Source organism: Euleptes europaea, chromosome 3, assembly GCF_029931775.1.
Source record: "Euleptes europaea isolate rEulEur1 chromosome 3, rEulEur1.hap1, whole genome shotgun sequence".
In the NCBI taxonomy this organism is placed as follows: domain Eukaryota; kingdom Metazoa; phylum Chordata; class Lepidosauria; order Squamata; family Sphaerodactylidae; genus Euleptes; species Euleptes europaea.
In genome coordinates this window covers 74899601-74925288 of record NC_079314.1, presented here as the reverse complement: position 1 = coordinate 74925288, position 25688 = coordinate 74899601, and the positions used below count along the sequence as shown (strand labels likewise).

Below are 25688 nucleotides of genomic sequence, written 5' to 3'. Positions count from 1 at the left end.
TAAAGAAAAACACAACTGAAACTCTCGTTTTAGGTTAAATGACAGTGAAATGGAAAGGCATCATTTTAAAGATCCAGATTTGTATTCGGATAAATCAGATAAGGAAAATGATCATGATCGTGATGAGTCAGACAATGATGGCTTGTTGGAAAGTGACTCTGACACATCAGAGCGACAGGATGACTCATACATTGACCCGGAACCTGATCATGTCAAGGAAACAACTTATTTGGAAGAGGCTCATGAAGAACTTGGGGAGGTAAAAAAAGTTATTATGCAATTGCTACCTTATTCCTAAATATTTTATTAGTATTGAAACTGGAAAGAAAATTTATTGGAAAGCAGCTTTTTTAAACCTTGAAAATACTTAAATCGGAGATCTTTCTCTCCCCCCCATGACTCCATATTGTTTTTAGACTGTTTCGATAGTTATAGGTCAACTTTGAAGCACTAATAAAATGTTTTAGTGTACGCATAAAGGGGTGTAATAAAAACAGATGTAACTTAGTACCCAACCAGGGAGCTGTGGCTGGCTAGAACTGACACAAAGCTTTAAAAGCTTGACTAAAGTCATAGTGCTAATAGCCAAATCTGGTATAGAGTCATTTATCTGAACTGATAAGGGTAGCAGACACTAACCTGTAATTGCATTTGAGGTAAGCGGCAAGAGTATCGTCAAGGTCAGTGATCAGTGCCAAACCAAAAGTTCTGGTTCTCGTGCTTGAGCTAGAATCTGTAGTCATTGCAAGCCACCTCCAGCCCTCTAATATGGCTTTAAAAATAATAGTATTTATATATACCTCTGTGTGTGTGTGAATTGCTTCACACATTTTGCCTTGACTGGATCAGGGCTGTATAACAAAGGAGCTTTATTAGACTCTGGAAATATATTCATTCCCAGGGGCTCTTGAATTTCAAAATAGAATTGCCACCTCTCAACCATTATCAGGGTCTTGTGTTGTTGTTGTTTTTTTAAAATATATTCTGTAGTAGGGAGAAACAGTTAGGGAACAAACAGAACAGTTTCTCTTCAGAACACCAAGGCTCAGTTTAGACATAAAACAAAGTTAGTTTGTTTTAACTATTGCCCGTCTGAAACCAGGATTCAGCACAGATACAATAATTCAAATTTTGGTTTGCCTCAACAAATGCTGGTTTCATTGCCTTCTCTCTTTTGTTCTCATTCCCTGCAGCAACCCAACTGGTATCCCAGATTGCTTTGCAGCAAGGGCAGTTCCAGGAAGCAGGCCAAGATTAAGTCAGGATGTCTGTAGACGTACTAACCACAGTTAGATGTATGTATAATAGCTTCAAACCATGGCTACCTATCGTGGTTTGATGTACCCTAGCAAACCATAGTTAGTGGCTTGGCCCCCACATCTGGACAGTCACTATGAACCGTGATTCATATGACACCTGAACTGAGCCCAAGCCCACCTCTACTGGCGAGCTTCCTTCCTTCTCTAACATAGTCTGAGGCTCCGTGTAATAAGTGGGTACAATAAATGTACTGACAACATGGCTTCATTGTCAAAGGAAGCAAAACCTCTGAGCTCCTTTGATGCAGGGTGAAGGAATTAACTGTGATGGACTGTGTGTAGGTAGAAGGTGTGGATTCAGCCACTGTGCCCCAAAATATTATGCAAATATGTGCTGTCTTTTCAGTCAGTACCTTGCTCTACTTTTATTCATTTGTTGAAGGCAGGGGAAGCATCTCAAACTGAAATTGTATCAGAGGAGAACAAGAGTTTAATCTGGACATTACTAAAACAAGTACGCCCAGGAATGGACCTCTCCAAGGTGGTGCTACCTACATTTATTTTGGAAACACGTTCTTTTTTGGACAAACTCTCTGACTATTACTATCATGCAGACTTCTTATCTGAGTGAGTTGATTATTCTTTATCTCATCATTTTTTTAAAAATTATTGTACAGGCTTTGGGAAGAAGTTCAAAAATTGATGGTAGCCATTTTCTCAAATTTGTGTTATAGATCTGATTGATCTTTTTTCCTAGGGCTGCCATTGAAGAGAATGCTTACAATCGTATGAAGCAAGTTGTGAAATGGTATTTGTCAGGATTCTACAAGAAGCCAAAGGTAATGCTTTGTACACTGTTTTGCTTAACAAAAGACAGTTTTAGTTTATTGTTAAAACAAAAGCTAAAGCATCCCACCTTAATCCTAAGAGACAATGTCACTATAGGCCTTTCATTGTAAATTCTTGGAACTTTTTTGTGCTTGCTTTTGGGAACTGGAATATATATATATTTACTGATTAAAATGTTTCCTTTTTTTAGGGACTAAAAAAACCCTATAATCCTATACTTGGTGAGACCTACCGTTGTATGTGGATTCATCCGAGGACAAATAGCAAGACTTTTTATATTGCTGAACAGGTATTACTAAAGAGGTGGCTAAATCTTTTCTTTAAGAGAGTGCTGTTCAGTTTTGGGTCACTAAATGGATAAAGATACTCAGAGAAAAATGCATAACGATATCATTTCCGGTTTAGCAGAGTGTTTTATTTCATCATTTTTCTTATCCAGTGTTAGGGGCTTCAGGTAGGATTATAGTAATCATTATTTTAGGCTTGAAAATCTTCCTTACACCACAGGAAGCATCAAGGTTGTAAGGTGACAATCTCCAAAGTCTCTTGTGATTGCATTGTTATGAGCACAGTGAACACTGAAATGCCACACTTCATCTTGCACTGTATTTCTCAAAAGAGATCACTCCGATCTATGAAGGTACAACAAGCATATCCTCTTATAGTCAAAGTTTACAATTCCAAACTATGGCTGAAAGTGTTTAATCTGAAGCATTAATTCAATGTTTAAGCCTAGTGTCATATTAAAAGCATTGAAATGCATCTGGGAATAGACATGTTTAAATGGAGCTTTGAAGCTGACAATCTCAAATGTGACTAATGGGCACTATAGTCTACAGTCAGGTAAAAGATTTCCCAAAGTATAATTTGTCCGGTACTGTTGCACAATAAAAGTATCCATTCTCACTTCTAGGAAAATACAAAGGACCAGGGTGGGCAGGAAGATTTGACTGCCTAGAAATTATGATGATGGAATTCAGGGTAGTTATCTGTCCATTTTGGAGGGATTCTTAACGTTGGGGAGAAGCATGCAGAGGTTTTTGAGGGTTGTTTCTTGGATTCTGTTTAGCATCTAATAAATGCAATTGTTCTTTTTAGCAGTAGGTTAAGTGGGGTGCTAAGGCCAAAATAAAGGAAAGCTAGTAGCTTAATCCAGTCAAAAAACTGGGGCCTGAAGTGAGGTGTATTCCTGTTGGAACAACACTATTTCAGCCCATTCCTGAAGGGGGGTGTTAGACAGTGCAGCAAGCTGAAAAATGAACTAAAAATTATTTTTAGCAGGCGCCTGCAAAATGGTGTGTTTTGAAACTGAAAGGGGTTAGGAAGCTGCCTAAAGGCAGCTCCTTCCCTGGGAACCCTTCCCAGGATGCCGGCGTGAGCATTCGTGCTGGACGGATGCCGCCAGGGAGGCGGTGCAGGAGACTTGCGCTGCTGCACAGCATCCTGGAGCCAGTGTAAGTTGCCCTGCGCTGGCATCCATGCCAGTTTGTACGGCGTAAGTGGCAAGGACACCGGCATGGGGGTTACTCCAGTTCCTGTTCGGCTCCACCCCCCTTCAGGAATGGGCTGCCCATCTCTTACGTTTTTCATTAATAACCAAGTAACTTGTATCTGTTCTAACCAGATATTTAATGTTCAGAGGTTTCTGATAATTTGTTTACTTTAAAGATGCTGATGTTGCCATTGTGAAAGATCAAGTACCTGCAGGTACAACTTAGTGATTTAATCTGTTTAACGAGCTATTTGGAAAACTGCAGTTTACACAGTGATTAAGATTTCAGTTGATAATTTTTCTGTAGGCTTTCCTTCCATGTATTTTCTCAACGCATCAACTACATACATTGACTTTTGTTGTGTTCAACAGGTGTCTCATCATCCTCCAATATCTGCCTTCTATGTAAGCAACCGAAAGGATGGATTTTGCCTTAGTGGTAATATTTTGGCCAAATCCAAATTTTATGGTAAGCTCCTGCTAGCTTCCTTTTTATTTTCAGTATGTCTGCAAAAATGTACACTTTTACTTTTGTAAAGTAAATGTGCATAGGAAAAGGAGTGTGATGAATGCCTGCATGAAAATTAATTTTAAAAGTTTTCCACTTCAAGTAGAGTTGTGTATTATTCTTTTAAGTCTAATACTAGTATGTAGTATAATAGATTTACTATTTTATTTAATGTAATAAATATATTTACATTTTGGGACATGCTCTATTAAGTCAATCAATTTTGTTGTCTGCTATCAGGAAATTCTTTATCTGCCATTCTGGAGGGTGAAGGGCGACTGATGTTCCTAAATAGAGGAGAGGAATATGTAATGACAATGCCATATGCACATTGTAAAGGTATTGTGTGTTGTTGTTTTTCATTTAGCAATTACAAATGTCATATTTGACTTCAAACAGGATTTTAGAATGACTCAAGCCTCTTCCTAAGAGCAGTTCAACCCATATTTCATTTGAACACTTTTTCTTGCCCTTTAGATTGAATGAAGATTTGGTTGGTGTATCCCACCTGATCTTGAATTCAAAAAATCTATTGATAAAAATATAGTTCTGTTTCACAAAGGCCATTTTTTCTTAAACTGTGTCCTATGTGTCTTCTAACAACTTAATATACTAAAAACCTTATACCCAATTTAAACATTTCACTTTGGCCGACAAAGGGCCAGTGTGGTGTAGTGGTTAATAGTGTTGGACAAGTATCTGGGAGACCCAGGTTCGAATCCCCACTCATGCCAAGGAAGCTGACTGGGTGACCTTGGGCCAGTCACGCTCTCTCAGCCTAGCCTACCTCACAGGGTGATTGTGAGGATAAAATGGAGAAGAGAATGATGTAAACTGCCTTGGGTCCCCATTGGAGAAAAGAGGGTTAGAAATTAAGTAAATACAATGATAAAATCCAGCCCAATTAATTTGTACCATTTCTAAAAAGAGAAGTGACTCCTGCTGGAAAGGAGCAGGATAAAAATCAAACAAAGAGATTCCAGTTTTGAGCCTCCAACAGGAGGCTGCATAGATCTGGATTATTCAGCACAGAAGTGATAGACACATCATAAATGCTTCCAAGTGTAAGAAGCAGCAATGGAACAAGAATTAAGAACACAAGTGCAGGATAAGATCAGTGGTTCATCTAATCTAGCATCCTGTCTCACACAGTGGCCAACCAGGGCATCGAGGCTGAGACGTTCTTCTCGTACTGGTATTCAGAGGTTTATTCTGGATGCAACGTAATACTTAGGTATATCCAAAAATATAAACATTTTTAATAACTGCAAGAAGAAAAAAGTGGCAGAATAAATCAGTCATCAAAACATAGCTTCTTCATGAGTAATATCTTCCACAGAGTACTTAACCACGTAGCTTGGATTCGTGGAAAATCTCCCATGGCAGAAATCCATTCTATCAGCAGAGCAGACCTTTGTTTCTCCCCCCGCCCTTGCTGCAGCCCAAAATTCTTTCTCTCATGCTGCTTCTGGGGGATGGGAACCCCAGGAATAGCAAGAGAGAAGAGTAGTGGGGGCCTGGAGGGAAAGAAAGGAATCAATGAAAATGGCCCCGTCCTTCCTCTGGCAGGATTATTTTTTATGTAATCAATTTAAATATTTCTTGTTGACATTGTAAACAAGTTCCTTATTTCCTGATTAGCATAAAAACCCAACGTTATAAATCCTGCTTGATTACTTTCCTTGTTGTAAGATGCCATCTTACTCGTACAGAGAGGATCAGAAAAAAATTAACCAGAAACTCTGTCCCCTCCCCCCTTTTATTTGGCTTACACCCATTTAAGCCTTTTAACAATAAGCTTGAACTTTGGAATGTGATATGCAGTTATGTGTGGAAACCCAAAACTAGAAATAAAACTAGTTCTGTTTCTTACAGGAATTCTGTATGGAACAATGACTTTAGAGCTTGGGGGAACAGTCTACATTGCATGTGAAAAAACTGGATATAGTGCTGCACTTGAATTCAAATTAAAGGTGGGTAAGCTTGAGTTTCTTAACCACTTTATTGTTAGGGGCATGGGGGATGAGCTAATTAGGGTTTGTTGCAGTCCTTATTAGTATTACATTTTGCATTTTCATTGCTAAATGTAAACTGATCACGTGAATAATAATTCCCATAGACAATATACTCTTGCATACAAACGCCTCATAACCAGGTTCACTAGGATCTGGGCTGCAGTCTGTAGAAATGCAGCATTTCTGTTAGTTCAGTCTTAGTAGCTGTGAAGGTCAAAGTGTTAAATATGTTTAAATAGAGGTATGATGATGCACAACCAGTGTGGTCTCTGCCCCAACCCTCCATCTGACAGACTTAACCCGAGTTGGTTCTGAATAAAATAAGGGGGAGGGGCTGTGGCTCAGTGGTAGAGCATCTGTTTGGCATGCAGAAGGTCCCAGGTTCAATCCCCGGCGTCTCCAGTTAAAAGGGACTAGGCAAGTAGGTGATGTGAAAGACCTCCCTGAGACCCTGGAGCGCCGCTGCCCGTCTGAGTAGACAATACTGACTTTGATGGACCAAGGGTCTGATTCAGTATAAGGCAGCTTCATGTGTTCATGTGTATGTGTTCAAGCTCAGCGCCCATGAAAAAGAAAAGTAACTTCTAGTTATTTCCAAGGACAAGGGAATCAAATGGTTCAGAAAAGGAGATTGGAACTGTTTACAGGTGTAACACACTCTTTCTGAACCTATTTATTGTAAGATCACAGTTGATTTTAGGAGAGTAGAGAGAGCAGTTAGCAGACATGTTTGTATACTTGAGGTGAATATTGGCTTTCCCTTACCACCAGGATTCTTACAGTGTAAAATGTGAGCTCCTCTCAGAAAACACAGATCTTTCACTAGTTTCCCCTCAGAAATAGGCTTTGAGACAGCTTCATTCTCTTCCTTAAGCTAGTCTGCTTTATCACCAGACAGGTTCTAAGACTTCCAAAGCCTCCAGAGACAGGTTCTCTCTCAACTAAAACTCCAAAGATGCAAACCTTATATGTACACATTCACGCATGTAGCCTGCTTACACGTAAGGCAAACTCTGAGACAGGATCCCCCCAGTCTCTCTTTCTCTGAAGGTTCAGACCTAATCTGCCTGAGGTGACAGTGTAACTCGCTCCCTCCTTCCATCTAGCACCTCCAGATCTTCCTGGGATCCTGATTGGTTGTTAGCTGCTCTGCTCACACACCAAATCGGACTAAAGAGGATTGGTGTTTTTCAGAAAGTGGCAGGAACTTTGGCCATCTGTAGCCTCTTCGACCCACACAACAACTACTTTTATTGGCCCAGCTACCACTTAAAATGCTAGCAAGGACCTTTGAGCCATGAAAATTCTTTATAGCGCCTAGCCTAAAGGAAAGTTCTGACACAAAAAGTCAGCATTCCACTAAGTAAAGAATTATTCGTTGATAATCATTTGCCTTTTTGGAGCTTATTAGTTAATAAATAAATACCACTATATTGCTGTAGAAGCTGCAGCAGCAATATACAGGCTTTGGATCCTGTGGAGTGCAGTCATAAAGGCATGCAAACAAAATTCTTTCCCATGCTTATCATTCCCCCTAATGACCAATTCTTCCAAAATACCGATAATGGTAATTGTAGGTCTCATGTGGACAAAACAGGCATGTGATCTTGGTGCTGCACTGAGCAGCTGGAACAAGGATGGCACTGTACCAGTGCCAGTGGAATTTCCACTGACAGAAGAGGGAAAGGAGGGCGATTTCACTAGTTCTCCTTCCTCATTGCAGCCCCCAGTAGCCCCATGGTAACACCCAGCATCTGTATGTGAGAGGTCTCAGGGGACTTCCAAAGGAAGGGAGAGGGTGGGAAAGAACCATGTCCTCATAGAAGTGTTGCAGGAAATGAAACCATTTAAACCAAGAAAGTGTTATTATTTCCATGGGGAAAATTCCAGGTTACTAAATTTAATACTCTAGTGATTTATAGAAGTTGTGATGTTAAGTTATATATTAGTGGTCATGATGCCTTACTCTGTTTTGAGTTTCTTTTTTTTCCTCCTTAGAAGTTGGTGACTCCAGCATAACTTTTTTGATGCACATGGGATTTTTTTCCAGATAGTTCTTGTGTAGTGGGCATGAGTATATATGACAGGCATTGTGTTTGAAATAATTTAGAATGACATTATAGAAATATGCCCCCTTCCATGAAAAGTATATGGGGAAACCCCCGATGAGAAACAAAAAAGATATGCTGGCAGAACCCTTATATACAGCTAAGTGTTTTACAACATGTTTATGAATGATGAGCATATTTCTCAAACTTGTTGATCTCTCCAATAGCCATTTTTAGGCAACAATGACAGTGTTAATCAAATATTGGGGAAAATAAAACTGGGCAAAGAAGTTTTGGCTACTCTAGAGGGCCATTGGGTAAGTACTGTATTCATATTCTAATTATATCAAAGGTTCAATACGTCCTTGAGATTGATCTGTTTAGTTATTTAGACAAAATATAATTAACCACTGGACAGTCCCTCAGTGTCTGTTTTGATCACTCAAGTCTTCTGTTTCCTGCTCCAATTAGATATTTGAATATATGTTTCCAGGGAAATGAACAAAATATAAATACCAGAGATGACATATCTTTCCAGCCTTATAGGATGTACAGAGTGTTCGTCTTTACCAGCTTCCATATCCTGTTGCATGTATTTTCTGTATAAAGTGGAACTAAAGAGTTGAGTCAGTTTGTGTAACCCAAAAATCATAACGACATAAAAAATATCGAATCAGTATATAAAGAAGGCATTTTTATGTTTTGCAATCTGCTTACATACTTTGAGCAGGCTCCACAAGTTTTGGCATTGATTCTAGCAAATTTGGAGAAGTTTGTCACAGAAAACAATCTCTGCTGAATAATCAGAACTAACTAGACTGGAACTCATAGTTTCAAGGCGTAGAGATGAGGAGCCCTGTGGCGCAGAGTGGAAAGCTGCAGTACTACAGTCCAAACTCTGCTCACGACCTGAGTTCGATCCCGATGGAAGTTGGTTTCAGGTAGCCAGCTCAAGGTTGACTCAGCCTTCCATCCTACCGAGGTCGGTAAAATGAGTACCCAGCTTGCTGGGGGTAAAGGGAAGATGACTGGGGAAGGCACTGGCAAACCACCCCGTAAACAAAGTCTGCCTAGTAAACGTCGGGATGTGATGTCACCCCATGGGTCAGGAATGACCCAGTGCTTGCACAGGGGGCCTTTACCTTTTAGAGTGGAGGAGCAAAAATCTTGTCATGGCACAGCAGGGGGTGTTGGCATGCTTCATACAGGATAGGGGTGCTGTTTCTGTGGTAGCCCTGCTTTCTTGTAAGGTGTAGACTCATTCCCTGATATCAGGGGTCCCCAGTTTGGTGCAAACACCTTTACTGGTGCCTGCCAGGTGTTTTTAGGAAGTGGGCAGAGCCAGTGGGGCTTCTGATTGACCATTGGAGATTTAACGGCTGGGCAGAGTTTTAAAAATGTGGCTTTGGCAGCAGCTGCCACCACAGCACAAAGATCTTCATTGTGTGACTGAAGGTAAACTGTGATAGCTATTTTGTGGCTGGCTGTACCTCTTGTTGCACCCATTTTGTGGCTTCACCCACCATGCTGTGTTAGGATTCCAAAGGTGCCCAGAGGCACAAAAAGATTGGGGACCCCTGCCCTATACAAACATATATGGGTCGTTATTGTGAGACAAAACAAATTTTAACTAAAATCCTGTAATTTTTTATTTTTTTTTACATTCTAGTAACGTATAGGACCTTTGTTACAAGGGAAATCAAATTGTTGCTGGAGTTAAGAGGATAGGCAAGATATGAGGGAGAGTTGATTCGGTAGGAATCTCTCAGCAGAAGCTGGTCAGATGAACATGGAATAGGGAGGACTAGAACTAAAAGTTTGTATTCAGTTTTTGTTCCACTCAGTTCAAAGTATCTTAATTATTTCATGAAACCATTGCCGGTTAATGGGAGTACACTTGCAAGAAACAGTGTTTGATGACGTTCCAATTGAAATGGGAATAAATGCCTTCTGCATTCTGAATCCATATGGTCACATTCACTGATGTTAAACTTACTCATCCTTGGTTCCCAGAAACAAATGGTCATATAACAGCTAGAGACTTGCCTTTTCAGCAATATGTGGATGCTCTCATAGAACTGCTTATGACATACTATACAATAACTCTATTCCTCTTTGTGTGGTTCTGGCTACCGTATCTCAAAAAAGACACTGCAGAGCTGGAAAAAGTGCAGAAGAGGGCAACCAAGATGATTAAGGGGCGAGAGCATCTTCCCTATGAGGAAAGGCTGAAGACTCTGGGACTTCTCAGTTTAGAAAAGAGACAACTGGGGTGGGGGAGAGATATGCTAAAGCATTATAAAATGATTCACAGGGTAGAGGGAATGGACAGAGAGAACTTTTTCTCTCCCAAAATACTAGAACTTAAGGGCATTCAATGAAGTTGATGGGCAGTAGATTCAGGACAGACAAAAGGAAATACTGCTTTATACAGTGAGTTATTAATATGTTAAATTTGTTGCTAAAAGATGTAGTGATGGGCACAAGCATGTATGTGTGTAAAGTGCTGTCAAGTCGCAGCCAACTTATGGCAACCTCAGCAAGGGGCTTTCTAGGCAAGGGATTAAGCAGAGGTGGTTTGCCATTGCCTTCCTCTGTAGAATCTTCCTTGGTGGTCTCCTTTCCAAGTACCGACCCTGCTTAGCTTCCAGGATCTGACAAGGTTGGGGTATACCATGCTGCCTCCCTTCCCTGCCACAAGCACAGATGGCTTTAAATGAGTACTAGATACATTCATGGAGGACAGGTGCATCAGTGGCTATTAGCCATGATGACTAAAGGAAACCTCTACATTGAGAGGCAGGAAACCTCTGAATACCAGTGTCAGGAGGCAACATCAGGGGAAGGCCTCAGCCTCTATAGCCTGTTGACTGGTTGATAGGATGCTGGACTAGATGGAACACATGGCCAGTCCATCACAGCTCTTCTTACGGTCTTATGTTTTGTTTTAAATAGATTTAATATTCCAACTGAAACTAATTCTTACAAATCTAAAGTCAGTAGAATGTATTGTAGTAGTTCTAGTAGTATATTAACCCACAAGTGGATGTCTGTGATCCTGTTGCTGGGTCACCAGGGCATAATTAGTAGAAGAACAGACTTTATTTCTAGCTGTCAGAACTGATCAGGAATCAGTGGCAAAGATCATATTCCACTGGTGGCTCACCTAGCAGTAAGTTACAGAAACCACTATACTACACAGTAGGTCAGAATCTGGCTGTGAGTAGTTTCATACCCTTAAATGAAGTTGTTGATGCTGAAATAAGGAGATCTATTTTCAGCTGTGACTTTCAGCTGTCCTCAGCCATGTGTGCCAAACTGGTATAATAAACCCCTTGGTTGCAAAAAGTGACTTTCAAAAGGACTCTTTGTTCATATTGACTGTAAGTTGTTTACTCTCTGGCTACTAAAGTAATCTAATACATTAAACTTTACAGGACAGTGAAGTTATTATTAGGGATAAAAAAACAGATGTTTCAGAGACATTCTGGAATCCAACACCTGAAATCAGACAGCACAGATTAAGAAGATACACAGTGAAGTTTGAGGAGCAAAGTGACTTTGAATCAGAGAAGTAAGTTTCCTCTGAGCTTGTGTTCTTCTGGTTTAACACACAGCAAAGATGGACAAATGCAGCAATCTTATAAACTAATGGTTGAAACAGAGAGGGTGGGGAGTGAGAATTATGCTTTCATTTATTCTGCAACAGAATGCAGGAACTTAACCAACTCCTTCCTATACACTGGGGAGAACATTCTTAATGCAGGGAAATAATAATAGAGAAAATGGGAAAATCTTTACAGTTAGCAGAATTTTTAGTGTTATTGGTATTAATTGCAAACTGATTTCTGTTGTATTAACAGAAATCAGTTTGCAATTAATACCTTTTGAACACATTCTAATTATTTCCCCATTATGTTTAACAATTAGACTTTGGCAACATGTGACGCGTGCTATAAACAACAAAGACCAAGCAGAAGCAACGCAGGAGAAATGTGTTTTGGAGGACGCTCAGAGAAAAGCTGCCAAAGAAAGGAAACTCCACGATGAAGAGTGGATATGCAGACTATTTGAGCAAGATGTACTCACAGGAGAATGGAATTACAAATACTCAGAGTGAGTTGGGGAATTGAAGTTTTCTTTTTGCTGCTTGGGATAATAACAAGCCAATTTGAAAGAATTTGTTGCATTCTGCCGAGGCCAGAATCTGGCACAGACTTGAGAATGCTTAGGGTTGGATTGTAATAAACACCATAATGTGCATGAAAGTGTTTTGTCTTGTTAAACGTCACCTTATGGATTTCCAACTGTTTGCAGTACTGACCAGTATCGAGAAGGCTTGGTTCAGTTTCTTCTTGAAATTAGTTCAGCATGGCTTTGTGTAAGGGGCAAGATGTTTCTAAATAGCCAGATTTGTTAATCTTTGTTGCTGCCACTTTGCACCTCTACTAAATGCTTCCGTTGCAAAGCTGCTAGTTGTGTGTTTAGTGTGTTTATGGTTAAGATGAGTGTTCAGTGCAAACTTGTTCATGCACACTCACATATCACATTTTCTTTGGGGAGGGGCTGTGGCTCAGGGGAAGAGCCTCTGCTTTGCACACAGAAAGTCCCAGGTTCAATCCCTGGCTTTTCCAGTTAAAAGGAACAAGCAGTAGGTCATGTGAAAGACTTCTGTTTGAGACCCAGGAGAGTCACTGTCTGTCTGAATAGACAGTTCTGACTTTGATGGACCAATGGTGTTAATCAGTATAAGGCAGCTTCATGTGTGTTATAGAACATTCCTGTGTTCAGCCTGCACTTGACTGCATTGTAAACACCAGTAATTGCAAGAGCCCATGCAGCAGGTACAAATTGCACATCCCAAGAAACAGTGAGGGCTTGAGATTTTCCCACACTACTACTTTTGAGAAAGCAGGAAGAAGTTGCAAATAATGGCAATAAACCAAAGCAAAATACAAGAACAAAAGCCACATAATACCTTTTATTAAAAACCAATCAAAATAACACAAAACTGTATACAAGCATTCAAGTTTTCAAAAAAAAATACTTCCATCAGGCCAGATGAAGGGGCAGGGACCGCAGCTTTCAGGCCATGTTGTTTCTGTGTGCATCCTGCCGAGTGTCTGTAGGATGTTTAGCTTTCTTAAATTCCTGATCCTGAGAAGACAGAAGTGCTGCTGGTGAGCTGAAGATCTGACCCAGAATTTAATGTGTCACCCATTCTGGATGGGAGAGTACTTTTCTTGAAGCAAGAGGCCTGTAGTTTGGCAGTGCTCTTGGACCCAGGGCTACTGCTGGATAAGTAAGTGGCACCTGTGGCCAGGAGAGCCTTTTATCAGCATCAACTGGTTAGCTAGCTTCCTGGGCAGAAAAGATCTGGCCACTTGTTACAGCTAGATTACATTACCGCAAGGCACTCCAAGTAGAGCTGCCCTTGAAAAGTGTTCAGAAACTTTAATTGGTTCAGAATGCTGTAGCCAGGATGTTGACTGGAGTGGATCATAGGAATCATATAACTCCTGCCCTGACCCATCTACACTGGCTCCCAATCTGTTTTTGGGCACAATTTAAGGTGCTGGTGTTGACCTTTAAAGCCCTACATGGTTTGGGACAAGCATACCTGAACCACTGCCTACTGCTCCCTTGTGCAGCTATCTGACCACTGCAGTCATCTTCCAAGACCCTGCTCTGGGTGCCCTAGCCTTCAGAGATCAGGCTGGCTGCAACCTAGGAGAGGGCCTTCTCGGTCATAGCACCAAAACTCTGGAACTCTACTTAGTTCTACTTCACCTGTCCCTTTCTATTGCTGTCTTCAAGCAGAAGACTTTTTTTATTGTGTCTGGCATTCCCTCAGTGATCCCTCCTTACTGCTTTTTTTTAATTGTTTTTATATGTGTGTATTTTATTACATTGTATGTGTCTTTTAACTTGATTATGTTTGAATGAGACGTTTTTATTTCCTTTTAATGGTTTTTAAGATGTTTTTCTATTAAGTATGTTTTTAATCTGTTAGCCACCTTAGTAGCCCTGATGAGAGAAGAAAGGCAAGGTATCAATTTTGTAAATAAATAATTAATAAAACGTTCACCACATGTGGCAAGCACTGGTATCAGATTGCACCCCTAGCATGCTGGGGAAAAGAAACAAAACATAGAAGTAGTCCATTAAAAATACAAAATGAGCAGTTTGTCAAATGTGTGTCTAACTCCAGCCAGGACACTAAGATCCCTTTAAAAAGCTGAGAGCAGTGGAAGATCATGGTAGTCCTTGTACTTAACAATGGTGAAAATTGATTTTACTTGGTACTTAAGGTAGAAAGTCAATTGAAGCCAAATGTGGACATATTACCTTGTCTTGCGCAAAATTGTTTTTCCAGGTTAATTTTTCCCTAGCTGGTAAATTCCTGTTATTAATGGCTCCATCAGGTATTCAAGTCGAAAGAAGTTGCAATGTTGGTCCAAAACAAAAAAGCTATGGAATACCTTTTATTAAGACCAACAAAAATGAAAATGTGAAACGTCTGACCAACTGCTGTTCTTTGGCTCTTCAATGGAATGCTTCCATTTTTGTTCTTCCCAGCATGCCACAGGTTCAATCTGACATCAGCTAGTTCCATCCTGTGCCCATTGAAGTGAGTTAAGCCTATTACAGGTTTTGTCCAGTAACTAGAGATGAGGAGTGATGCATTTATTTACACATTTGTACGTGTATGCACAACGTGCACTCACACATAAAGAAGAATGAGCTGTAATGTGCTTTTAATTTCAATCTTGCCTGTCTCAGTTCAGTAAAGAAATTTAACATGGCCAACTTGGGTTTTTTTTTGGGGGGGGTGTTGAAATTTATCTGTGTTTGGCTTCTAATGTCCTGAAGAATGTACATTACATATTCTCTTACATTATCAATATACAGTTGATTCTTCTTGAAGAATGTTTTATCATAATTGAGGCTATTTTCATCCGAATCCAGTTGAGACACATGGGAACAATTAACCATCATAAATAACCTTTTATATGAGATGCTTATGTCCTTCACTTAGAAATGGATAACCAGTTGAAATCTCCCCTGTTCTCTTGGAATTGTTTTTTCTAACTAGTATTTTATCCATCCTGTACTCACAGTACAAGACCATGGGATCCACTGAATGATATGATACAATTCGAAAAAGATGGTGCCATCCAGACAAAAGTCAGACATCGGACACCAATGGTATGTTTCGGTGGAGTTTTTATCAAATACAGTATAAAATGAAGCTGAAAGAATGTAAATTTCCTTCGCAGTTTTTTTTTTTTTTAAATAAGCTTTTAGTCTGTTACCTTGGAAATAGTACATTCTCAGTTCTGGGTGAAGGGCATCTTGTCATTCGCGGGTATTACCATCACGTGCCCAGGGAGGCAGGACCAAAAAAATTTTTTCTTCAACTTCCTGTCTCCCTGGGCGGGAAACCCAGTTTCCATCCTGCCTTGTTGAGGGCGGCAGCGTTTGTAGTGAACTCCAACTTTTAAGGCTTTTTTTACCTTACCTTCTATCGTACTTCTGTCTTTTTTCCCAAAGTTTGTTTGCCTCTCCTTACCTCCTTGTGTCTACCGGCTTTGGCCGCGATCGCTCCTTTCGTTTTCCCCTCAGTTTACCCGATCTCTCCGCCCCCACTTTGCCCCGTTGGGCAAGGTGGCGGATGGCAGGAGAGACTCCGATTCGGACCTCTTGTCCGATGAAGACCGTGACTCAGCCCTCGTCGCTTCGGCAGGGCGACGTCGCAAAGAGACCGTCGGCGGTCGGAGTGGCGGCTCCAGACCTAGAGGTGCAGAGGGGCCAATGGCACCAAAGAAGGCGCGCTCTGAGGAGCTGCCTCAAAATGGCGCAAAACGGAGCGAGTCCGCGAAATGGCGCCAGCAGCCTTTTTGGCCCCGAGGAGTCCTAGGAAGGATAGCGCTCCAGTCACCAGGAGAGAAATGCTCGAATTTTTTAATGGGGTCTTAGATAAACAGGCACAAATGATGGAAGCCTTTAGAGATTCACTTGCCCCCGTCATCCATCCCAATGATCCAGGCCAATCCCAATCCATTTCACCTACCCTTCCCCAGGAGCAAGGAGATCAGGCAGCCCACTCTAGCCGGCAGTGGCGTACCAAAGCGGCCTTAAAGAGCCAACCTCCCATACAGCCTCACCTATCCAGGGAGGAGCAATTATCGGTAGTCTCTGATTCAGAGAGCAGGGAAGAAGGGGAATTCGAATCTGACGAAGACACCCCAGTACTGCTTGAAGAACAGCATCCTCGCCTTTTCCTGGCAGAGGATTTCCAGGGCCCTCTAACTAAGGCTCTCATTGCCTTGTATCTTAACGAGGACCCAGATCCGGTTAATGAGGCTAAGCCCAAATCCAGAAAAAAGGGTTCAAAGGAATTTTTCCCAGTACTAAGCCTCGTATCTGGGAAATCCCATTCCCTGAGTTTTTTGAAACCCAGGTTCAAACAGAGTTTGATAAACCTCTTGCAAACAGACAGTTCCCCACTAGCATTAAAAAGCTCTACACCATGGTTCCTCAGGCAATGAGTCTTTTTCATCTTCCTCTCATAGATGCTCCAGTAGCCGCTGTGCATTCCCCAGACCTACCCTCAGACATGGGAACTATAAGGGATCCAATAGATAGAAAGGCGGAAATCCTTTCCAAAAAAGTACATGAGGCTTCTACCCTGGCCATCCAGGCCTCGGCAGCAACCTCTATCATGGCACAAGCTTCCATTGTGTGGCTGAGAAAGATTATACAGCTTTACACTGGAGACAATCGCAAGCTCTCGGAGGGACTTAACAGACTTCTTAAGGCCTCCGCCTTCATGGCAGATGCCTCTCTGGACGCCATGTCCTTCGCGGCACGTGCCACTTCTAACATTGCAATTAGAAGAGCACTTTGGATCCGCCCCTGGCAAAATGAGATAAAAACTAAGACCTTAACAATGTCTTATCCTTATACAGGAGGAAAGTTGTTTGGGGAAAGACTTGAAAAGATTCTTGTTGAGAACAAGGATAAAAAGAAGGTGCTCCCCAAGTCCTATAAGAAGGACGGTAAGTCCTCATCCTCCTTCCTCAACTTCAGGTCCTCCCACACTCTAGCACCCTTCAGACCTGATCACCGTAGGGGTTCCTGGAACAGCAACAATAGGGGATCCTTTTGTAGAGGGGGCAGCAGATTTTTTGTCCCTCCCAGGGACATCAGCAATTCGCCAACAACAGAGGTGATAAATTCACCAAGAATCCCAAGCAGTGACGCCAGATCTCTGGAAGTGGGGGGGGAGGCTCTTACTTTTTCATCAGGTGTGGGAGCGCTCCTACACGGACGCCTGGGTATCCCAGATAATCTCATCAGGTTACCTCATAGAGTTTACCAGCATACCAAGGGACAAATTCGTAATATAACCAAGGTCAATCCGATCAGAAAAACATCAAACAACACTTCAAGCCTTTCTACACTTACAACAGATACAGGCCATAGAACCAGTCCCTCAGGGGGAACTGGGAAAAGGAGTATATTCCATCTTCTTTACAGTCCCCAAGAAAAATGGGGACTGGAGGGCTATCTTAGATCTGAAGCACCTCAACAGAAGGGTCAGGTACAGAAAGTTTTGCATGGAAATGGTTCGCTCCATCCTGGAGGCCCTTCAGCTAGACCAGTTCCTAACTTACACTGGATCTAAAGGAGGCGTACCTGCATGTACCCATTCACCCATCCCATCGCAGATTCCTCAGATTCTACTACAACAGGACTCACTATCAGTTCAGGGCACTCCCCTTCGGGCTGGCGTCCGCCCCCCGCGTCTTCACCAAAATCCTGGTGACGTTGTTGGCACTTCTACGCCAAGAGGGAATCTCGATATTTCCCTATCTGGACGATATTCTAATTTGCTCGAAGTCCAGAGAGGAAGCCTTGACACACACCTCCAGGGTAATTCACATTCTATCCAAGCATGGGTTTCTCGTGAACATGGAAAAGAGTCACCTAGTCCCAACTCAGAGGTTAGAACACCTGGGGGTGATTCTGGATACCCACAAAAACCGGGTTTTTCTTCCACAAGACAAAATAGCCAAAATACAGACGATGGTACAAACCACCATCAGTTCCACTCAGTGAGGATCATGACATTGGCCAAACTGCTGGGAAAAATGGTAGCGTGCCTCAGCTCGGTACCATGGGCCAGATTCCACTCCAGACCGCTCCAGAATCTGTTGCAACCCTATCAGGATCTTATCACCCAAAGCAAAGACAAATCAATCCTACTTCCTCTAACATTTCGGCAATCCCTCCTCTGGTGGAGCAGGCCCAGACATCTCAACAGGGGTCTACACTTCCTGATAGAGAACCAGGTGCAGGTTTTTACAGACGCAAGTCTCGAAGGATGGGGAGCGACCTGTCAGAACACAATGACCCAGGGATCCTGGTCCCTGTCAGAAAGAAAGTCACACATAAACCTGTTAGAGCTAAGGGCAATTCGATTGGCCTTGGAGCAATTTGAACACCTTCTGAGAAACAAACATGTTTTGGTCCGAACGGACAACATATCGGCCAAAGCTTATATAAACAAACGGGGGGGGGGGGCGAGGTCTTCCAGACTTCACCAGGAGGCAGAGATCATCCTGTCATGGGCCGAGTCGAGACTGTTGACGCGGAGCACGTAAGTGGTGTGCTAAACTGACAAGCCGACTGGCTGAGCCGTCAGGTCCTAGACGAGGGCGAGTGGTCCCTAAACAGGTCAGTCTTCCACCAAATTGTGGAGAGGTTCGGCCAACCCAAGGATCTATTTGCCTTGGACAGCAACCACCTTCTCCCAAGGTTTCTCACCCGCTACTTTCACCCGAAGGCGGAAGACATGGATGCCCTTACGGCACCATGTCCGAAGGAGATCCTATTCGCCTTTCCCCCCATCCCCATATTACCAAAGGTAATAAGAAAAATCAGAAAGGAAAGGGCAACGGTGATCCTCATTGCTCCCATGTGGCCTCGGAGACCGTGGTTTCCCAGCCTAAGAGAACTCTCTGTTCAGTCACCGTGGGTACTCCCAATATCTCCGGACCTGCTCAGTCAGGGACCTTTATTTCACCCAGACCCTCTGGCTGCGCTTAATCGCGTGGAAATTGAGAGGAGATCCCTCCTAGGAGAGGGTTTCACAACGCAGGTGGTGGACACAATGATTGAGGCCAGAAGACCATCAACCAGGAGGATTTACAATACTTCTGGAGGGCCTTTGTGCTTTGGTGTAGACGCAAACACATCGATCCTCTCTCCCCTGGTATTCTTAACATCCTTGAATTCCTTCAGGAGGGAGTTCAGATGGGTCTTAAGGTTTCCACTCTGCGGAGGCAGGTGGCAGCCTTGTCCACTGTAATCTCAGCGGAAGGGGGCGTTCCACTGTTCAGACATTCTCACGTCATAACCTTCCTCAAGGGTGTAGGGCAGACCTGTCCTCCAGTAATACACCGCTTCCCAACCTGGCGGCTAAACGTGGTCCTCACGGCATTAACACGCCACCCCTTCGAACCAATCAGCGAGATCCCATTAAGGTTGTTGAGGCTTAAGACCATTTTCCTCACAGCAGTGATGTCGGCTCGTCGCGTGTCCGAGCTGAGCGCCCTCTCCTCCAACGAAGGTTTTTGCATTTTCCATAGGGACAAGGTCGTCCTTAGACCTGACCCTACCTTCATTCCCAAAGTGAATTCCACCTTTCACCGTTCGCAAGAGATCCACCTTCCTTCTTTCTGTCCCAACCCCACTCACCCCAAAGAGAGGGAGTGGCATCACTTAGATATGAGAAGGTTGTTAAAGACATACCTCAAGCGTACCGCTCCTATAAGAAAATCAGAGGCCCTGTTCATTTCCTTAACCAGCCCCTCCAAGGGTTGTAAAATGTCTAGTTCTGCAATTAGCACAGCAGTCAAGCAGTGCATCATCGAGGCCTACAGGGCCAGTAAAATTACTCCCCCATCAGGCATCACCGCGCATTCAGTGCGCAGTGCTGCCACATCGGCTGCCTACAATAGACAGGCTTCCTTAGCGGAAATATATAGAGCGGCCACCTGGTCTACGGCGTCTACGTTCATAAAACATTATAAGATAGACGCTATGGCCTCTGCCGATGCAGCCTTCGGTAGGAGGGTTCTGCAACAGGATTTGGATAAGTCCTAATCCCTCCCAGTCATTGAGCTCTTGGATATCCCGCGAATGACAAGATGCCCTTCACCCAGAACTGAGAACCATGCCTTGTTTACTCACTGTGATGGCTCCTTCTGTTCTGGGTCGAAGGGCATCTTGCCCGCCCATTAGGACCCAAGACTTAAATTCTCCTGCTTCTGATGTAAAGTTTAGGAACCTGAAGTTGGGGCTGGCCGTTGTGTTATTCAAATCTCTCCCTATGCCCGCCATCATTCCTGAATCTCGTTTAGGGGACCTCTTTCCTGTTGTCTCCTCCATGTTACAGTTTCTATTGGAGTTCAGTGTGTTAATTTTAGCAGTGTTTATTGCTTGCTTTTTTTGTGTTTGCACTTACCTGTCTCATTAGCTCGGCGAGTCCGAAAACTGGGTTTCCCGCCCAGGGAGACAGGAAGTTGAAGGGAAAAAAATTTTTTGGGGGGTCCTGCCTCCCTGGGCACGTGATGGTAATACCCGCAAATGACAAGATGCCCTTCAACCCAGAACAGAAGGAGCCGTCACGGTGAGTAAACAAGGCTCCGTTCTTAATTGCAGCTTTCCCTTATCTGACAAACAGGGTAGGTGTATCATGAAACAGAATTAGTCCTCTTTTAAAAATCTCTCTGTGTGTCTCTCAACTTTGTTCTTAATTCCTCAAAGTAACTTCTTCCAATCCTAGGATGTCCATTCACTTGACTTGCTTGGTATTTCAAAGAAGAAAGTGTATTGCATTATATATCTGACAAGCAGCTGTTCTACCACAGCTAATGTGATGTAGTGGTTAGACTGTCAAGCTAGGATCTGGAAGACTCCGCTTCAAATTCCCACTCTGCTATGGAAGCTTATTAGGTTACCTTGGGTTACCAGTCACACATTCTTAGCCTAACCTGCCTCACATAGTTTTTGTGAGTATAAAACATGGGAGAGAAGAACAATGTAAGCTACTTTGGGGCCCATTGGGAAGAATGGTGGGGTATAAATAAATAAATTTTCTAAGCTCAGTAATGAGATAAGTGTTATGAATTTCAGGTTAGTGTTGCAAAAATTAAGAGGTCTACTACATCAAAGAAAGGAGAGTGTGGCTTCTCCTCGCCAGAACCTGATAATCAGGACTCCTCTGGAAGTGAAGGTAAGTTGCGCTATGTATGATTGCTTGGGTATGTTTAATAATTAATGCTAATACTTAACACTAATGTATTTATTTTCTTCTACCTTAGACTGAGGATATTGTAGCATAACAAATTTATTTTACACTGTCCTGACCTATAACAGAAAATACAGACATACATTAACTGTTATTGTTTGATGAATCAACATATTGTGTTTTGGTTTACATTTTTACCTTACTTTACATACTTTGAATTACTTTTCAAGCACATCTCAAGCACAGTACAAGAATCCGGAAGAAGATGGTAGACCTCGGAGAACTTCAAAGTGCCATTGAATCTATACGGGAGACTCAGGAAGAAATTCGAAGGTAGTAAGACTCTCAGTTATCTGACTTTAAAAAAAAATAGGTGCCCTGTTGAATTTAAACCAACTTAACTTTTTAGTTGAGTTGGGGACTGACTAAGTATTTTATACCAATTTTTCCCTTAAGTCGTCAAAGGGTGACTGCCTTCTTGATGAGACATGAACACTTGCTGAAAATCACCTACTTTTTCTTGTTGTATTTAAAGATTGAGCCAGAGCTGCATGGGCTGCATTGTGTCTTCATGCTTCTTTATATCAGTAGTGCTGCAGCCCGATGAGAAGAACAAACTCTTGACTTCTTGGGGTTCCTGTTTCAGAAGCTCTACTGTATGTTTTGCATTGATATGATTCTTCTCTTTATCCCTTTCTGTGCTTGTTAAAAGCAAAAGAATGTTCTACTTGCAGAATAGCAGGTATCATAATTGGGAGGTAGAATAAATTCCTTTAGTTAAGATTATATATGGATGTGTCTTGTGTGTTCAGCACTCCAGGTTCTTCATCTATGGTAAGTGAACAGTACTACAGGCGTTACTGTCCCACATTGTATAATCTTTGGATAACTGGCATTTTATTATTTCCACTGTGGTGGAGTTTCTAGCATTTTGAAAGAAAGAGAGATTATGTAACTTTGTAGGGAAATTTATTTCTTAAGAGACTTTTGTCCCCACCTTTTCACTATATATGCCATCAAGGCAGCTTACAAAATCCATCAGGACTACAGTGAGCATGTGTGTGCATGCATGCACACTGTTACTTCATTGGAGTACAAACATTTTAGTGTCTTCCCCTCGGCCCTCAACATCATCTAGCCACTACTGCTTTGGTGACTGTTCCTCTATTAAAGTGTGTTAGCTACTGATAAAAGTATGTCTCTCCCCCCACAACCCTTAATAGTATCTAATACCAATGCAGTGGTCACAGGGAAGCAGATAAATCCAAAAGGGAAAAGGCATGACTGTATCATATGCATCAGATGTCCAAAAACTAATAAATTAACGTTTTCTTTGGACAGGGAAAAGTTCATTTTGGGGCAGGATTCCATTCCCAGTTTAGAGCAAAAAGGGTGGTAGCTGGGGAACAGAGGACAAACCTGGTTGTGTGTTCATGGAGGGACAGTTTACGAGCCAAATGAGGATAATTTGGGAGAGCTCAGAAAGGGGAGGAGAGGGGGCTTGTAAAGCATGGGGAGCAGATAAAACCCTGACTGTAAAGTTAGGAAAAGAAACAGAAGTTGTGGATACAAATATGGTCATGTATCTTCTGTGAGGTAACTGAACATTGGAATATCAACGGTCAGCTGTCTCAAAAGGTGAGGTTTGGGGGTCCTTGATTAATGAATGCCATTTCTAGTGAGACCTTTCCCTTTCAGGATTGCCCAAAAGCTGCCTTTTTACATCCAGATAGAATGATTGTGGCCAGTCTGGTTCTGCTTCTTCTCTTCAGTCTGTACTTTTTGTTTTGTGGTGATCTGATGTATTTTATTTGCTTTGAATTACAACATGAAAGGTCTGAGGCACTAACATGGAGGAATACAAACTTCAGGCACTGTGGTAACACTAACGACCTCAAAAGTGTCACTTGGAAGCTGGAGCTGAATACACTGATGTAACTTTCCTAATTACTAAAGATGGATTGAAACAATATCTTCTTTACAATTACTTTTATAGAGGGCTCAACAAATCCATGTGCCATGGTGCACGGCTGTTGGAGGGAGGGGGAAGCTCTGAGGCAGCTGCCTTCTGGACTGAATATCCAGTCCCCCACTCTGCCCTCTCCTGTAGGTTCTTTAAAACCCATCACCCACAATCAAATACAGTCTTTGAATAAAGGATTTGTAGCATGTAAGCTATGTGTTCCCTAAAGGTCTTTTTTTGTGTGAAACCAGCTAGACCAAGGCTGTACTTATTTGTCTGGTAAATAGAGACCATGTTTTTAATGATTTTTTACTTGACAGACAAGACACAGATGGAGGTGAACAATAAAGATTTATTTAACAGAAAATAAATTATTTAATAAGAAAATGATATATGTGGATGGCTTCAATATATAAACTGGATCGCAAGTAATAATAAAAATAAACCCTGAAGGGAGATTTGATTCTCCTTTATCTAGACAGGTTTCCTCAGAAGGTTAAAGGCTGCTGTTTTCCCACATGGAGCACCTTTTCACAGAACCTACACACACCAGTTAGGAATGATGGCCCCTTAACAGGATGTTTATTTGTCACGTTAAAATCAGCTTTCTTCCCTAAGGCAACCCCTCATACCCTGACTAAAAGTCAAATGAAACCCTGGCTAAGCTGATGCTCCTTTCCAGAACCACAAAATCCCTATCCAAAAGTACAAAAGGTTTCTTCACTCTTCTTAAGCTGAGGCTGGCTCACCAGTGGAGTTCCATGGCCTCTGATTGGCTGACTAGCATGAGGCCTAAATTACAAGGGTTGGTTCAGAGCCTTAAAGGAGAGATGGGACTGTTAAGGATGATTGCCACACATGGCGCCTTTAGAAGTTCTGGTCCCCAATGCCTCTTTCTGGCCCCTCCGGGCACCAGCAGCCTGCTGACTGGGCTATAGCTGCCAGATCATCAGGCTCTTGAAACAGCCTTAAGAGGCGAGCCGGAGCTGCTTGATCAATCAGCTATCAAGTCCTGAAAGCCATGCCTAGTCTCTGAGGCTGGGCTTTTGAGGCTTGAGAGCTGACTAATTCAGTGTTTGGATTCTTGTGCTTCTATGCTATCCTCCGAATCGGTAAATTGTGAACTTACCTCACTCTTTTTTCTTATGTTTTGTAGGGACATTACGGCTCTTCGAACCCGAATGACTTCAAACTCACCAACTCAAGATAATTTTTTTCAGTTCAAGCACTATGTCTTCATTTTGCTGATGATTCTCCTGCAGCTTATCATTAATTACTGGTTTAAGTAGAATGCCTGGGAAGAAGAATACATGAAATGAGAATGATTATATTTTTCTGGGACCATATTTTAAGTTTGGGTTGACTTCACATAATGCAATATTATCCAAAAGATAAGAGACCAGAGAGTAAGATTTAGGCCTTTATTGACAATGCTTGTGCTTACATGGAGCAACGTCTGTGATATTCCGCCCTAGCCAGATGACATGGACAGTACATATGTGCCAGTACCTTACTCTTTGTGACTTTCAGATGCCGGATACCTGCCTTGCATATTCCGGTATGTTGTATGCTACAGTGACATAAACCAGTGCAGAAAATGTCAGCCTGGTAATTCAAAGACATATTTTTGTTGTAACCAAATAATCCCCACTGGTGATGTTGACAGCACTAAGTTTAATAGAAACTGTGATCCTAGTTCATTAGAAAACGTATATTGATGTCAACTTGATATATTCAGTCTTATAAAGAATAAATTATTCAGCTGTTCTTGCCATTAAAAGGCACTAGATTACTAGTCCATCAGCATTTCATTAATCCTGTTACATTTCAGTGATTTACTCCTTAGCTGTGGTTATCCTTTGATTATAAAAATTAACTTCTATTGGTATCACTAATTGGTTAAGAAGATATAACAAAACAACAGTTTAGAAAAGCTTGCCAATAGGTTTGGGATCCCAGTAGCACTTTTATCCACTTCTTTCTGAACATCAGCCCCTCATGACAAATTAAAATATTTTTTAAAAATTCAGACACCTTCAGAAAAGTTTACAATCAAATGCAGGGACATAGATGTGGTGGCTCCAGTTTCGATGGAGAACAGATAAGCTCTGTTGGGTGACAAGACACAGCTTTCTGGATTGCACATGAAACTCTTGTTAACATTCGCATTATACATTCAATATGTATGAAGGGCTTACCAGCCCAGTGTCAGCCATATGAATGTAATTATTTC

General features: G+C 42.0%; 1 protein-coding gene across 1 annotated transcript in view; it reads left to right on the top strand.

The window, feature by feature from the left end:
* OSBPL8 (oxysterol binding protein like 8) overlaps positions 1–25303 on the top strand; it is a 51858-nt gene extending 26555 nt beyond the window's left edge. The window contains exons 8-21 of the mRNA XM_056847067.1: positions 34–259; positions 1702–1886; positions 2017–2098; positions 2299–2397; positions 3973–4069; positions 4349–4447; positions 5984–6081; positions 8399–8488; positions 11609–11745; positions 12102–12287; positions 15293–15380; positions 21378–21477; positions 21723–21825; positions 24612–25303. Coding sequence (XP_056703045.1) covers positions 34–259; positions 1702–1886; positions 2017–2098; positions 2299–2397; positions 3973–4069; positions 4349–4447; positions 5984–6081; positions 8399–8488; positions 11609–11745; positions 12102–12287; positions 15293–15380; positions 21378–21477; positions 21723–21825; positions 24612–24744 — 1723 coding nt within the window. The 3' untranslated portion in view covers positions 24745–25303. The remainder of the gene's footprint in view (positions 1–33; positions 260–1701; positions 1887–2016; positions 2099–2298; positions 2398–3972; positions 4070–4348; positions 4448–5983; positions 6082–8398; positions 8489–11608; positions 11746–12101; positions 12288–15292; positions 15381–21377; positions 21478–21722; positions 21826–24611) is intronic.
* The last annotated feature ends 385 nt before the right edge of the window (positions 25304–25688 follow it).